We start from the raw sequence: 15,129 nt of genomic DNA, 5'->3' as shown, positions 1-15,129 counted from the left end.
CACGTTCAATATAATTCATTAAATTTTGTCTGATGGTTTTCTTCAGGAAATGGTGTTGTAATTCATTTGCCAGGGCTCTTTGAAGAAGCTGAAAAAAATTTAAAGAAAGGAAAAGGTGAGAAAACTAAGTTTTACTACTCTTAAAGTAGTTTGTGGATACTTCATCAAAAGATTTAGATAGAGAATGTCTCTGCAGAGGTTACATACGATAACTTTTTCCAGAACTGCATTTACCTGCTAGTTCCTGACAGGAGTCTTATCAAAAAAAACTAGGGTCCTGATGGGAAGTATAGATGGGCAAAAAGAATCTCTGTACCGTTTAAGAACAGAACATGTTCTAAATATGAATTATCTGCAGACATACTTTGTTGCTTAAAGCAGTGAGCTTAATAAGTAAAACAACTTTTTAAAGTGCGTTACCAGTTTGTAGACATGCTACCTCTTGCAATCTTGTTTTGACAGCACATGGTAATGCAAACAAGTGCAATAGAAATCCTTTCTTTGGTTTCTTGTTGTCATGACAGTGGCTATGCTTGATAGCAGTCCACTGGAAGTGAGGTAAATCAACTAAATTATTCATAAGTAAAAAGCTACTAATTGGCTGCTGAATTTGAAGAACTAGTAGAATCATCAGGAGTTCTTTATCACAATAAGCCTGACTTTCTCAGCTTTAGAGGCTGATGTTAAGTTTTAATAATTCCAATCTACTTTTTTTCTCCAGAATGTGGTTGCTCATCCTTTAAATAGATTGACTGAAGACTAAACATGAAAAGTGTTTTTCCTTTACATATCAAAAGAAAAAAAAAATACTATATAAAACATAATTTGAATTATTTTACTTTGTCTTTTAAGGGCTAGAAGGCTGGGAAAAAAGGCTAATAATTTCTGACAGGGCTCATATCGGTAAGTTCCCAGATCTTTATTATTATTTTTTTTTAACTTTGTGTTCTCTGAACTTTCTGTGGCAGTAAGAGAGTGACTGTTTTAGCCTTTCTGGCCATTTGTTGGTATGTAAATTTCATCGGGCTAAGCCTCTGTATGCTAGGCATTGTATCTGCTTTGGTTTATTAAAAATTCTAGAAAAACTTGTCCATCACTCGGGACCCTCCTAGGTTTGTTTTCCAGTGAGTTCTTAATCCCCCTCTGTAAGCGTACCTTACTCAGGAAAGCAGGCTCAATTTCCAAGCTGAAGGTAAGATGTGAGAAGCAGTCAAAAAGCAGTTCAGAAGTTAATTCACTGAAGGATTCATTTCCCTTTTCGGTGTAAAAGCAGTTTTGCTTTTCTTTCCTGAAATAGAGCAACTTTTCTGGTGTGAAACCGTGTGAGTGGGTGTGACTTTCAAATTAATGAGCTCCCTAACAACTAAAATGCCAAGTACTTCAGAAAAGAGACTGTATGGGAAGGGCTCTGTAGGAATTAAGAGAATGGTTTTCCATCTCTCAGAGGGAGTTCATCAATCAAGGTTTGGTTCCAACTTATGTTCCAGAAAATGCTTCAGTTCAGAGCATGGAGTAGAATGTTGAGAGTCCAAACCACGAAAACAGAACTTCAGTGCTAAAGGCTATATCTCTCCTAGGCCATCTTTATTACTTAATTTCCTCCTTTAAATTAGATATGTGGCATAATGGTTACGTAACTGGATGTATTAGGAAATAGAATTATTGCTGCTGTGGTAGTCATATCAAGATGCAAACTTTTCAGGTCTTTATCAGATAAAAGCTTATGACATGGGGGAAAAATGCATTTTCTTCTTGTTGTTGTTTGTGTGTTACCACATCTGGAAATCAGGAGTAGCTTAGTCAGTGAACATGTTATTTCAGAATAAATATGCTTTTACTTTGATGTAATTACTCTGCATTTGAAACAGTTGAGTAACTGTTCCTAAGTTACTAAAATCCTTTTGAGAGTAGAATCACTGTAGGTGATTCCAGTTATTTGGAAGTTGCTTAGAGAAGCTGTTCTGTAATTATTACGTTGCAATGGCAATACTGTGAAATTTTCATGGATAAACAGGTCCTGAGTAAAAAAAAAAAAAAAAAAAAAAGGACCAGTTATCGACTGCCTCCCATAATTGTTCAACCTGTCAACATAAATGGACTTCCAAAATGCTTCTGTTTAGAAAGTTTTGAGGGCGGTCTGGAGGTCTGTTGCCATTACAAATGCCTTTGCTAAAATGGGTGTTCAGTCTGTGAACTATTAGTCTGTAACAAATGATCAACTAACAATAGGTTCAAGCTGCTGGGGATGATCTAGTCCTTGAATTATGGGAATGTGTGGAAGTAAATACAAAAGTAACTTGGTAAGGAGGATGAGGAAAATCGCTCATACTAGTGAAACATGAACACTTTTAAATCAGTAGGTTTCTTACAAGTTTTCAATCTTATCCTTGTAAAGAGTAGCTTAATTACTTCACTTTGAGGACATAGTGCTGAAGAAAAATAAGTTAGTATCTGTTGAATTGCAAAGTGTTGCCTATGTTCATATTTGCCATGAATCTGTCACGTTTATTTTTTTGCCTTTATGGTGGACAAAGAATCAATGGAAGGAGTATTTTGCATAATCTCTGTTGTTAATAATATGTAATACTTAAAATAAATCAGGGCTTGTGAAAATGACTTCTGTTCTCTTCAGGTAACAATTGCATCCTTTCCATGGGTAACGTTTATGGGAGTTTCTTTTATTTCCAAATGCATTTCCATTGATGCTGTCTTGCTAAAATTAAAATGGTCTAAGAAATCTTCAGAATGAATGAGAATGTTTACTTAAAGTCTCCACCTTAAATTTCAACATTATGACTTCTTACCGTAACCTGTTTTCCAGGATTTCTTTCAACTACATGTTTTCTTTGCTTCTTGTCCATACATTCTTTTGGGACACTAGAAGACTGTAATGTCTTAGTTTTTCTATGGAAGGTGTGTGTACAACTGCTGAACTTTGGAAGGGATGGGGGGGCTATCTTGTAAAAGAAGAGAAAAAGCTCTTGTCATTTTATTTCCCTCTCCTGTATGTGCATGTTTTTTCCCAGGTTGATAAACTGGACTAAAATTGATTTGAAAAAATCATTACTGATATGGCCATTTGTTTCATGCGAAATGTCAGTTTATGCAATTTTTTTTTTTTAGTATTTGATTTCCACCAAGCTGCTGATGGCATCCAAGAACAACAAAGGCAAGAACAAGCAGGAAAGAAGTATGTAGTTTTAATGGATGGCTTAGTACAAGCATGAGTTGCTGTGTTGGATTTCCATTATTGATTGTCATTGAACTTAAAAATGTATTGATTATCCCTGTAAGTCTGTAATGTGGAGTGTTCGGGATCACTTCCAATTTCGTACTCCAGTGGCTAGCAAAATGCTGTATAATGAAAGGGTTTTAGCTTGATAGCTTGCCTTAAGGAAAAGTTCCTGGTTCTTAATTTGCCTTACAAAAAGGGTTCCTGCTTCTTCATGTTTTAATTGTTTACCGAAAGTATCTTTGTATCATGGATGAAAAGTAATTCAGTCTTCCTTACTGAGAAGTCTAAAATGTCTTCATCCATGACAGTAGCCTTTAAGAGTGTCTTTTCTGGGCATATCTTCATCCAGGTTGCTATTGTATGTTAACTTGTCAATTGTTTTTGCATTCAGTCATTTTCACACTTGACTGTGCTGTACCAGCTGTCTTGGTACCTGTTCTCTTAGGAATTAAAAAGAAAACAGGTAGAATGTGTGTGCATTTCTAACGAGCCAGTACTGTTTTATCAGCATTATTTTGAGGAATGCTTGGGGAGTGTGAGCTAAAATAGCTCTGTGGCAATAGTTGTGATTGAAAAATGCTATCTGAGCTTCTTGTAGGATGGAACTACTATTTCATTAGTTAACGCTCAAAATTGTAAGGGAAAGCCCAATTAAAAAATTCCTGCTTTCATCTGATCTAAAGAACCCTGCTACACCAGAAAGTTACATTCAAAGCTAAGAAATTTAAGACCCTCTTAAAAGTGCTGTAATTATTCTTTCTGTAGGGATTATTATGATCCTGATGTTCTGCGACGATCATACAGTTCTCAAGCTTGTTAAAACTGCCAGTGGATTAAAAGCATTAATCTATTTACTTCCCCCACTACAGTGACTTAGATAGCCTTAGTATTTAGGAGGAAGTACTACTGAGGATTGGCGAAGCATGAGATGTCAGAAACTGATTATCAAAAGACTCCTGGTAGTGTGAGGGGGGGGGGGGGAACGCTTGAAATGGCTTGCTAGTATGTCTAACTGTAGATTTGACTCTGTATTGCATTTTATATTAAACTTGTTTTGTATGTTTAGTATCAAAACACTTCAAAGCTGATCGTTACAAATAGTAAGTTAATTTTTAACTGAGTACTTTCACCTGTTCAAATGTAGCTCAAAGCCAATCACAAGTGAGGGTTCTATAGCTTCCCTTGCAGAAAGGTTATAGAAAAAGGTAATCTAATACAGAAGTATATTATGCTTATACAATTGTTCTAACAACCAGAAATACAACCTTTTGACAACTTAATTCTTTTATGAATTGGCATGTCCTAATAAATAGAAGCTAAAGCCTCTTAAAAAAATTATCTGGGAAGAGTATGAATAGGGATGGAGGCTAGAGTCAATTATTTAAGCCACAACCTCCTGGTTTGGTTACATGATACTTTATTACAGGAGGTTGGTTACCATGCTTTCGTTTCAGACTGAGACAAACGTACCACACCCTGCCATCAGTCTAATTGGAACATTTGTTTTACCTTTTCCAAGATTATTGTTTTGAATCTACTCCAAACTTGTTATGGTCTGGTTAAAATGACTTAAGTACTGATCATGAACTGTATTTCAGTTCCCTTGCATATCAACTGATGCATTCTAATATGAAGTTTAGATATGACCTTGGGATTAGCCTGTATCTTCTATTTGAAATAGAATCCCTCTTGAATTGAGTTATGGTATGATACTTCCAAGACAATTTAAAGAAATCAAATTTAAGTTTGACATTCTTGCTCTACCAGTATCAGCTGAAAAGACCCATTTAATATTCAACAGTAAGAACTAAAATATATTAAAAAGTATTAGCTCTAGTCCTTGTAATGGTACATGGCAAAGGAGTTACTTTGCAGTCTTTCAGATTATCATTTGATTGATATGAAACTGTTGCTCACATTAAGCTAACCAGCTTTGTTAAATATGGTGTCATGCTTCTGAACAAGTTCAGGTCTACCTGTACTTGACTGGCTTAAAGTCAGTGCAGGCAAACCGTGTCTTACGATGTCGCTGACTTAAGCTAGAAAGGATTGCTTTAGGTTTTAAGCTATAGGTTCTTCAGGAAGTATTGTTAGGTAAGAGTGAGAACAATAATCTCGGTTTTCAGAATCAGCTACAGGGAAAATCTTTTCAACCGTTTTGTATGTACAGTGTTTTGGGCATCAGTGTTACTTAGATACTTGGCAGTATTTGGTTTTCTGGCTCCATTGGAAGCTTTTACTATTAAATGAAATATTTCTCACAAATCTGAAATCCATGCTGGTTATATTTTTTTCAGCTCTTCATGAAATGTGTTTTTAGGAAGGTGTATGGTTAGTTTCAGTTCATAGTATTGAAGGGTATTGTTTTAGCATTCAGTTTCTTAAGTAGAAAAGTTGGGATTTGTGTTCAAATAAGCAAATAAGATTCATTGAAGTATAAAAAGTTACTGGTCTAAAAACAGAAGTATGTAGAAGATGAATATATTTATGTCTATAAACGGTGATGTTCTGAAACTAAGTTATGTACCAAAAGAAACATGTATTTGAATGTTTAAAACGAGGTTTGCAATAACGGCATTTCACTTTATGGTAAGAATGTATTAGCTTTAAAGAAAAAAACACCTTAGTTGTATATCAATAGTAACTCCTGTTATTATCTTTTTAAAGTTTGGGAACTACCAAAAAAGGAATTGGTCCAGTATATTCTTCAAAAGCAGCACGAAGCGGCCTCAGGATGTGTGATCTTGTCTCTGATTTTGATGAGTTTTCTGAAAGGTAATTTTTGTCCTTTAATGCAAGTTTCGAGCATAGTTTTCAATATCTGGGTGTGTCCCCATGGAAACAGTTAAAGCTGGTTGCTGTTAATTTTTTTGATTTCTTGGTCTGCTTAAAAATATTTAATTGTAAAGTAATTATAAATACATTATCAGTAGATTGCAAGGTTGGTGGAGGTGAGAGAAAGGAAACAAATAAAACAAACTTTAATGAATTTTTGTCTTCCAGGTTCAAAGTGTTAGCCAATCAGTACAAAGCGATATATCCTACCTTAGAGATAGATATTGAAGGGGAATTGAAAAAGCTCAAGGTAAGCCTGCTTCTGTCTTTTAAATGATGTAATCACTGTTCAGAGCTACTGATATGTAAATCTCAAGGTGATTGACTGTCATACTTCTGTGAAGAGTGGGAACTTAATAATGGGAAATTGATATGTATCAAGTCTGCTAGCATCCTTAAAAACACCTTTTCCTCTTTATGCAGCATTTAAAAACTTGGTTACAAGAAAACTACTGTAGACTTTAACAAAAGATCTTACATACAGAGAATTATTTCTGACTTACTGGCTAGAAAAAACAAACAACAAAAGCATCAAGACTATAGTTGGGGAAGGCATATCTTCATTGTAATGTGGAATATGATTTCCTTGTGTTAGAACCTTAAGCACTGAAGTAAATTACTATTCTGTGTGATAAAGCCTTAAGGAAAAAACATTTTTTTGCATGTTGTTGGACTGTAAGTTGATAACAGCAGAAGTAATGAAGCCTGATTGCCAGCAAACTATTCTTGTGGTTAAATACAAAATTTAATTTGATCCCTCAGCCCCCAGCAACTGGGCTACACTTATGAGGGTTCTCCCTAGTGTTGATTCCTTTATGCCTAGCAGTACAATTTCACAGTACAGCTGCATTCTTATTTATCTTACCCTTATTCAACCTTTATTTTTTATTATTTTTTTTTTGTTTTATAGAAGTCTAGTTGTCTGAGACTTCTTTTTTACCCCTTAGAAAACCTCAACCAAATTTGACAAATGGGTTAAAAAAAAAAAAAGTGGAGTATGTGTGGCACAGAGGAGGGCATGCACGGTTATACATTTCTAATTCTTTTAGAAAATCAGTCCAAAAAAAATCATACTTCTCATATCTTTAGTTGCTGCTTTACTTAGTTTGCCAATTCTAGAATGGAGTAGTGGGAGTTCATCGAACTTCTGCTTGGTTCACCTTAAATGGTATCCATTACACATGCTGAACTGAAGTATTTCTATCAATACGTAGACCTAATTCAGTTTCTGTTACATACGTACTATGTAAATCTGCGTATGATGTTCTTCCTTCCCTTGATCATGTATTATGGCATTTCTTTACGTTTGCTTTTACTTTTGAAAAGGATTAATAGCGTAAATATGAGCACTTGCACTCTGAGCTAGCATTACTATAATGAAATTGTACTGTAAGCTAAGCTACTCTTTTGTTATTTAGGCCTACATGGAAAAAATAAAACCAATGGTAAGAGATGGTGTCTATTTCATGTATGAAGCTTTACATGGACCACCAAAGAAGATCTTAGTAGAAGGTGCAAATGCAGCACTGTTGGACATAGATTTTGGTAGGTATAGCCTTAATGAGAAACAGGTTGCTATATATTTATTTTGTGAAAGAATTCAATATAAGCTCTTCTGTGCATAGCTGTTCTAATGGAATAATTGTTTTCTATTCTGGAAGAACAGTTCCATCTATTGTTAGCAAATTATTGACAGGAGAAAGCAATGTTTTTAACTACATACTTTGAAAAAGCTTAAGATTCTCCCAACATCAATCTTTTCAATGACAGGAAGGATTAGGTGATTAAACTTCTCTTCTTAAATAGAGTGTAACTATTACTTCAGCATATATGTTTCACATGGAGTAGTTTGCAGCTGTATAGATCTTGGGAAAACATTTAAGGAAGGTGGAAAGCTTTTTAATACTCCATAGCAGAGAGGCAAAGTATATGCACAAAATACCGACTTTTGAAGAGTCATACTGCATTTTTCAACTCTCTGTTTAACAATGTTTCACTGATTTACAACACAAAGAATGAACCAGGAATCTGGATTGTTACTGAGGTAAGAATGAAAAGGTTATCCCAAACAATTTGAAACTATAAGTGGTAACTAACACTAATTTTGCTAATAAAGTGAGAAGCTTCTTGATAGAAACACCTTTTGTATTGTGAGATTACTGTATTCCTTACCATATTGTAAGGACAGACATTATTCTACCTTTATGTAGGCATAAGCAAACTGTATGACAGACATTATTCTACCTTTATGTAGGCACAAGCAAACTATATGATAGGCTGCTGCATTTTGTGACATTTTTCTTCAGTCTCACTAGCATGCAACTGCATCATTTTTCTTTTTACAAAGATGCTTATGCCTGAGATAAAAGCCTGTAAGTAATACTGTCAAACGAATATGAAATTGGCATGGGCTCTGTGTTCAGCTGATTGGAGTTCTGACACTGGGCACTTTCAAACAAAACAAGCGTGAAAATCTTTTTTACTTTAAGAGGAAGATTTATCTAAGAATATCCCTTGTAAATGTAAGCACAGTTTTCCCATGATAATCTGAATGCTGGAAGAAAGTTTTAGCAAGTCAGAAGAAAGAAGTCTTTGAATAGGCTTTTACAGGGAAGTGTTTGATACAAAACTGGTATTTGCAATAAACTCTAGGGTTTGGGTGTTGTTTTTTTAAGTATTAAGAATTTTGGTTTTCATATAAGCACAGGAAATGCAGATCGTGTCTGAAAATCATCAGGTATGTCTGTAATATTGACAGATCTCTGTGTCACTTAGATTTTTTTTTTCCTGCCCGTGCTGTGAGAAACAGATTGATAGGAGAATCTCTGTTCTCCTTTAGGTAGATACTGTCAGCTGGTTGGACACTTAGGTGACAACGGCAAGTCCTGCTCAAAAGATTTGACGATACCAAATTTGATTCAGTGTTCTGAAAGAGGCTATTTTCTGTGCCTTGTTGCACAGATACATATAGCTTCTGGTCTGATACAGAAGTAAATTTTATTAGTGTGTGTGTGTCTGTGGGCACTGAAGTTGGTTAAGTCTTGCATTCCGTGTTGCTTCTCTGGAGCGTGTAGTGAGGCTTCCACACATCTCCCTGACTGTGCATCTAGTTTTCTGTCTTTTTAAATAGTGAATGAGGGTAAACCACTGTCAGTTCACCTTGCGGGGAGCTGAGAATAAGAAAGAGCTATCTCATTGACTGCATTTGTGACATCCCTTAGCTATACTACCTGCTACTAAAGAGAACCTCAGCTGAGCTGTCACAAAAAAAGATGAAGACTTAATTAGTGCTTGCAAACAGCACTTATATATGTAACATGTTACACAGGTAAACCTGTGTCTTTCTCTAGAGATTTGAGTTAAGCAAAAAAGCCACAGATAACTTCGCCAAGTCTGCAAAGCCTCACTTAACGGTCTTTAACTGCTTCCATTTTCTGTACTGCTGTATTTTTGCCTTGACTGTTGCTCTTTTACCAATCTCTTGACTCTTAGACCAAAAAATAAAAATATGAAGCACAAGGTAGAAAACTTTCACTTGTAGTTACTGTGTGGCTGAAACATTTGTTCATGATTCAAATCAACTAAAGATTAGCATACTGTTTCATCTTCCAATGTTTAACAAAAAAAAAAAAAGTGGTGCAAAACTGAAGATTTTACAGGAAGTTTAGCGATCTTTGATGTCCAGGCTGCTCTTTAAGTGACAGCTGAGTATTTAACCAGAGGCAAACTCTCATCATTAGTGAACTGGGTTATATTGTAGGAGTTGTGCCATGCTTTTTTTGTTTGGTTTGTATTTTTTTTCACGTGTCTTCTGTTAATTTTTTTGAACGTTAGTTGTGGCAATCAATTTTTTCAAGTAATTTGGTAAGCAAAATTCTACATTTTCCAAACTTCTACATTTACATTTCTTTGTGATTTCTTACTGTTATATCACATTGACCAGTTTGTACAACTCATTATTTTTCCTTCGAAAATAGAAAATGGTAAATCCATATTTTCTAATTTCCTAATATAATTTCCTTAAGGGTGTCCTTCCAAATTCTTATATTGTTCTGTCAGTGAATGTATTTTGTATAATATGAGGTATGGTTTCCTGGTGTCTCATTCCAATTCTTGACTGGTATGGTCATTTGGAATTGTTACGTCATCAAATTTTGCAGGTGAAGTGGTAAGATTTCTATTGTTTTAGTAAAGAAGGGGATCAGACATTGTATGTAAGATCTAGGAGCTTATTAAATCTGTGACCTCAAAATACAATTATTGTGTAGTTGGTTTTGGTTTTTAGTGTTATAAAATCTAGGTAAGTGCAATTTAGTAGTGATCCTTACCAGGTTAGATTTTTTTTAGTAGTTTTAAAAACTGTTTTTAAAAAGTGATTTTAACACATCCCCTCCCCCCATTTTATTTCTAAATAGGCACGTATCCTTTTGTGACTTCATCGAACTGCACAGTTGGTGGTGTTTGCACGGGTCTGGGCATGCCACCACAGAATGTCGGGGAAGTGTATGGAGTTGTGAAAGCATACACAACTAGAGTTGGAATCGGTGCCTTTCCTACAGAACAAAATAATGTGAGCACTAACTGCCCTAGACGTGATCTGTAACTGGGTGAAATAACTCAGTGTGTGTCTTACGTTAAATCAGTATTGCTGGTTAAGTGTGAATAGAAGACAATGTGTTAGGATATTTCATCCCTCCAGTTCTATTATTTGTTTATTCCTGCTGATTGTTATTGTGGCTAGGATTCCTGCGTGTGTCTTCACCAGCAAGTAAAGTGATTTCCATGTTGTTTGTGGTAGAATATTAAGAATAGTCTGAATTGCAAAGAACTCTAACATATCTTTGTTCAGTTTCTGGACATGGCAGAAAGTGTTCAGAGCTGTTTTTTGAGAACATTAATGAAGGAGTCCAAAGTCTGTAAAGTTTTTTCACTTGGAGGGTGGTGAGTCACAGGAACATGTTGCCCAGAGAAGCTGTGGATGCCCCATCCCTCGAGGTGTTCAAGGCCAGGCTGGATGGGGCTTTGGGCAGCCTGGTCTGGTGGGAGGTGTCAGTGCCCATGGCAGGGGTTGGAATTGGGTGATCTGTAAGGTCCCTTCCAACCAAAACTATACAATGATTCTGTCATTCTAAACTGAGTTTACAGGACTGCCAAATCTGATCGTCAGCTTCTCAGATCTCCTTGTGGAATAGAAGGCTAAAGCAGGAACAAATTTTCAGAGACTTGCTCAGATAGCATTCTCTTGAACTAGAAATAGAACTTTTTCTGTTTTCATCTCTATATACAATGTTGTAAAAAAAAAAAAAAAAAAAATAGGAGGAAGAAGTTTTAAGGTACTTTACAGTATTGTAAAATGGTGTTAAAATACATGATATATACTTACTGCAAATGAAAAAAGGCTCACGTAATAGTACTACTCTTTGCTAGGAAACTGGAGAATTGCTGCAAATACGAGGTAAAGAGTATGGTGTTACCACTGGTAGAAAGAGAAGATGTGGCTGGCTGGACCTTGTGCTGCTCCGATATGCCTATATGATTAATGGATTTACTGCGTAAGTTTTCTCAGCTTTGTTGGCAACTTGACATAAAATCATGATACGCTACAGATTAAATTGTACATGTGGTAGTAAGCAACAGACTGTTAGTACTGATTTATTGTTTTGATATTTTCATAAATTAATTATCCCTTTTCTTGGAAGTTAGTTTTTATATATGTCTTCATATCCTTTTTTTTCCTATTATATTGTAGAAATGCTTACATCTCATAGTATTTGATGCTTCAAGCTGTGTTATTCTCTTTGCCATCCCACCAAACCAAATCAAATGCATCACAAGGGCCTTAAAACATATTATAGTTTGTGGGGTTCGTGGTTTATTTTCAAAGAAAGAGAGATGGAACCTATTGGTATCTTTAGCAGTATATGTAAGTGTAGAAAACATGTATACAACTTGGGATTTTCATTAAAATGAAAAATGGGGATGTGAAACAAAATTGGTATGAAATTCTAGTAGATCAACTTGTTTAAACACGTCCTTTACTTAAATTGTCTTGCTTTTTTTGTCCCTTGTGCTTTGTATTTAAAATAATACGCTTTGGTTATGAAACTGGATATTTACAGAGCCAGTACTTCCTTATTTTGTTGTCTTCACTATAAGGACAGAAACATTTGGCAAAGGACAAGAACAGACAGCAACAGGCATTGTGCTGTGTAACCATGTCAAATGAATGGGCATAAAGTATCTTGGCAGCACTCTGGCCAGTTAGAATTCTACCACTTAAAACTGTAGACCAATTATTTTAATTGAAGAATACTTGTTATTTGAATTTTGCCCTTTTCTAGTATTAGATCTAAGCACGCAACAAAAAAGCTGTTTTTTTAAAGTCACAAAATAAATGGAATAGTGTCAGAGGCCATTTTGCTAAGGAAAGATGATTAATTGTAGTGTATGCAAAGTGCAGAATCCATTTTTTCCTGTATCTTTAAAATATGATCAAAGTTGAGAGTTGTTAAAAACATGTTTAAACGGAGTAATGTTTCTTTACAGATTGGCTCTTACCAAATTGGATATCTTGGATATATTTTCAGAAATCAAAGTTGGTGTTGCATACAAACTAGATGGTGAAATCATACCTCATTTTCCTGGTAAGACTACTTATTTTACACTTCACCAAAATTTAAAATTGTTATCTGATATGAGAATAAGTCAAATGCATTTAAGTAAAATGTATGACAGTAATTTGTCACTTCACCACCAAGCCATTAATGTCTTCTGAGATGCACTCTGTGCCACACCTGTACCAGTGTCATTTGTTTACTAGAAAGCTGCAAAATGCTATCTAAAGCTTGACTCCTTAAATGTAAATGTTATCTGCTTTATCCCATTATTTTAATACAGCCTGCATTACCTTCAAGCTAAATCCAAAGCTCTCGTTTTGTACTGTAGATCCAGTGTCTGATTCTCAGTACTCTGTTCATCTCATTTTCTAGCAGGACAAGTCTTCATTTAGGTGTGCAGTGAACCAGATGAGGAAACTGTGTTTGAAAAGCCAGACTTCTCTGTGTGTGTTATTTTTCTAACAATTCAGTTCCCTTTAATGGATCACAGAGCAGCCAAAACCTAGGCACACCTGCACCATGGAAAAGAGAGGGGAGAAGGTGCAAGGAGGAAATGAGCAGTTGTCATAGGAGAAAACAAGACTGTACCTTCTAATGCAGGACCAACATACACCAGTTTAGCATGATGGAAACTATAGCTCCTCTCTAAGCAGGACAGTGCTCAAAATGTATCTGGCAGTTGAAGTATTCAAAGTACCATTTTCATTGGTAACACATCTTTTTCAGTTTGTTGTAGAGATACTCCAGGAAAAAGAACATCAACGAGTACTAAGGATTGGTTTTTCTGATGTGCGCATAGACGTGTTTTCATTACTACATCAGGGTTTGAGGCTGGTCACAGGTTATAATGTTTTATATGATAGCATCAGCAGAGAATTTTTTTGCAGGTGATACCAAATGTAGTAATCAAATGCAACTCACATCAGGGTTTATGGAGGATTCAGATGTGACTCACAAAGGTATAAGTGTGATCTGTCAGTAGTCCTTGAAATTAACATGTTTACTGGGGAAAACTTGTAATTCTTTTTCCATGTGCTTGGGGGAAATTCTCTAATTGGTAGGCCCTCCAGTATCTTTGAGCTAACGTGTCAGCTACAGTGTGAATGCATATTGAGCATTGTGGCATGCACTGTTATTCAGGAAGTTTACTGCACATCTTACACTAAACCAGGGAATGCTTTTCTACTTGTAAAACTCAAGTATTGCTTGATTGATATCCTTTTCAGAATAGTAAGGACATCTGTACACTTTAAATACCCTTTGAATGTAATGGACAATGCATGTTTGAACTGAGGACTACTCCGCAAGTACTTCGGTGGTAGCACTGTCATCTAACCTGAGGGTTACTTGTTATTCCTGCCCCGTCATTTAAAAAAAAAAAAAAAAAGCAAAATGAAACTTTCTTTACCCTTTGTTCTGCAGGTTCTCAGAGAGGGGTTTATTTCTTACCTTGCCACTTTAACTATTTGAATTTAATTTAGAAGAATTCTAGACTGGGAACCTTTTCACTGGCAGGCTATTTATCTCTCTGTTCATCCCTACCTCCCACTTTCTTGGAGATGTTATTGACTTACCCTTCTTGTGAAATAACTGTCTCTAAATTAGAAGCACACAGAGTACCCAGCATCTCAGGAAAATCATGCTGTATTTCATATATTGTTCCTTTTTCCTGCTGCATCTGAGAATCATAGGAATCTTGCTTCGTTTTCTGTGGACACGTCCTAATCTGGTAAGAAAGAACTAAACATGCTTTGTAAATTTACGGCTCACCTCAGGTGGTAACACTGAGGCTCTAGTCTTTTGCTTTGGAGCTGGCCACTTCATTCCCATGCGCTTATGGAAGAAAGATGGAAGTTCCTACCATCTCAAAGATCATCCAGATTAAGAGCAATGTGAAAGCCATAGTCTAGTCCTGCTCGTGTACAAGGCATTGGTTGATCTCGGCACAGATACAACCTCTTGTTCTTAGAAGGTTGCAAGAGTGTTTCTCAGAAACTTTACTTCATGTCTGCTTCTTTTCTTTTCCTTGTGCTCTTTTCCTGGGCATTTACTGTTGATTACAGAGCCAGGACACTGAATCATAGAATCATAGAATCATAGAATATCCTGAGTTGGAAGGGACCCTTAAGGATCATCAAGTCCAACTCTTGACACCGCACAGGTCTACCCAAAAGTTCAGACCATGTGCCTAAGTTCACAGTCCAATCTCTTCTTAAATTCAGACAGGCTCGGTGCAGTGACCACTTCCCTGGGGAGCCTGTTCCAGTGTGCAACCACCCTCTCTGTGAAGAACACCCTCCTGACGTCCAGCCTAAATTTCCCCTGCCTGAGCTTAACCCCGTTCCCGCGGGTCCTGTCACTAGTGTTAATGGAGAAAAGGTCTCCTGCCTCTTGACAACCCCTTACGAGGAAGTTGTAGACTGCGATGAGGTCTCCCCTCAG

At 36.1% G+C, this 15,129-nt stretch overlaps 1 protein-coding gene across 2 annotated transcripts in view; it reads left to right on the top strand.

The window, feature by feature from the left end:
• Positions 1–15,129, top strand: part of ADSS2 (adenylosuccinate synthase 2) — a 35,352-nt gene that overhangs the window by 16,119 nt on the left and 4,104 nt on the right. For both annotated transcript variants that reach the window (XM_084513538.1, XM_084513539.1), the window contains exons 3-11: positions 47–115; positions 853–903; positions 3,124–3,190; positions 5,903–6,010; positions 6,239–6,320; positions 7,489–7,615; positions 10,486–10,640; positions 11,498–11,622; positions 12,617–12,714. In XM_084513538.1, coding sequence (XP_084369664.1) covers positions 47–115; positions 853–903; positions 3,124–3,190; positions 5,903–6,010; positions 6,239–6,320; positions 7,489–7,615; positions 10,486–10,640; positions 11,498–11,622; positions 12,617–12,714 — 882 coding nt within the window. The remainder of the gene's footprint in view (positions 1–46; positions 116–852; positions 904–3,123; positions 3,191–5,902; positions 6,011–6,238; positions 6,321–7,488; positions 7,616–10,485; positions 10,641–11,497; positions 11,623–12,616; positions 12,715–15,129) is intronic.

Source organism: Aythya ferina (assembly GCF_964211825.1).
Source record: "Aythya ferina genome assembly, chromosome: 3".
NCBI classification, from domain to species: Eukaryota; Metazoa; Chordata; class Aves; order Anseriformes; family Anatidae; genus Aythya; species Aythya ferina.
This window is presented reverse-complemented; position numbering and strand designations above follow the sequence as displayed.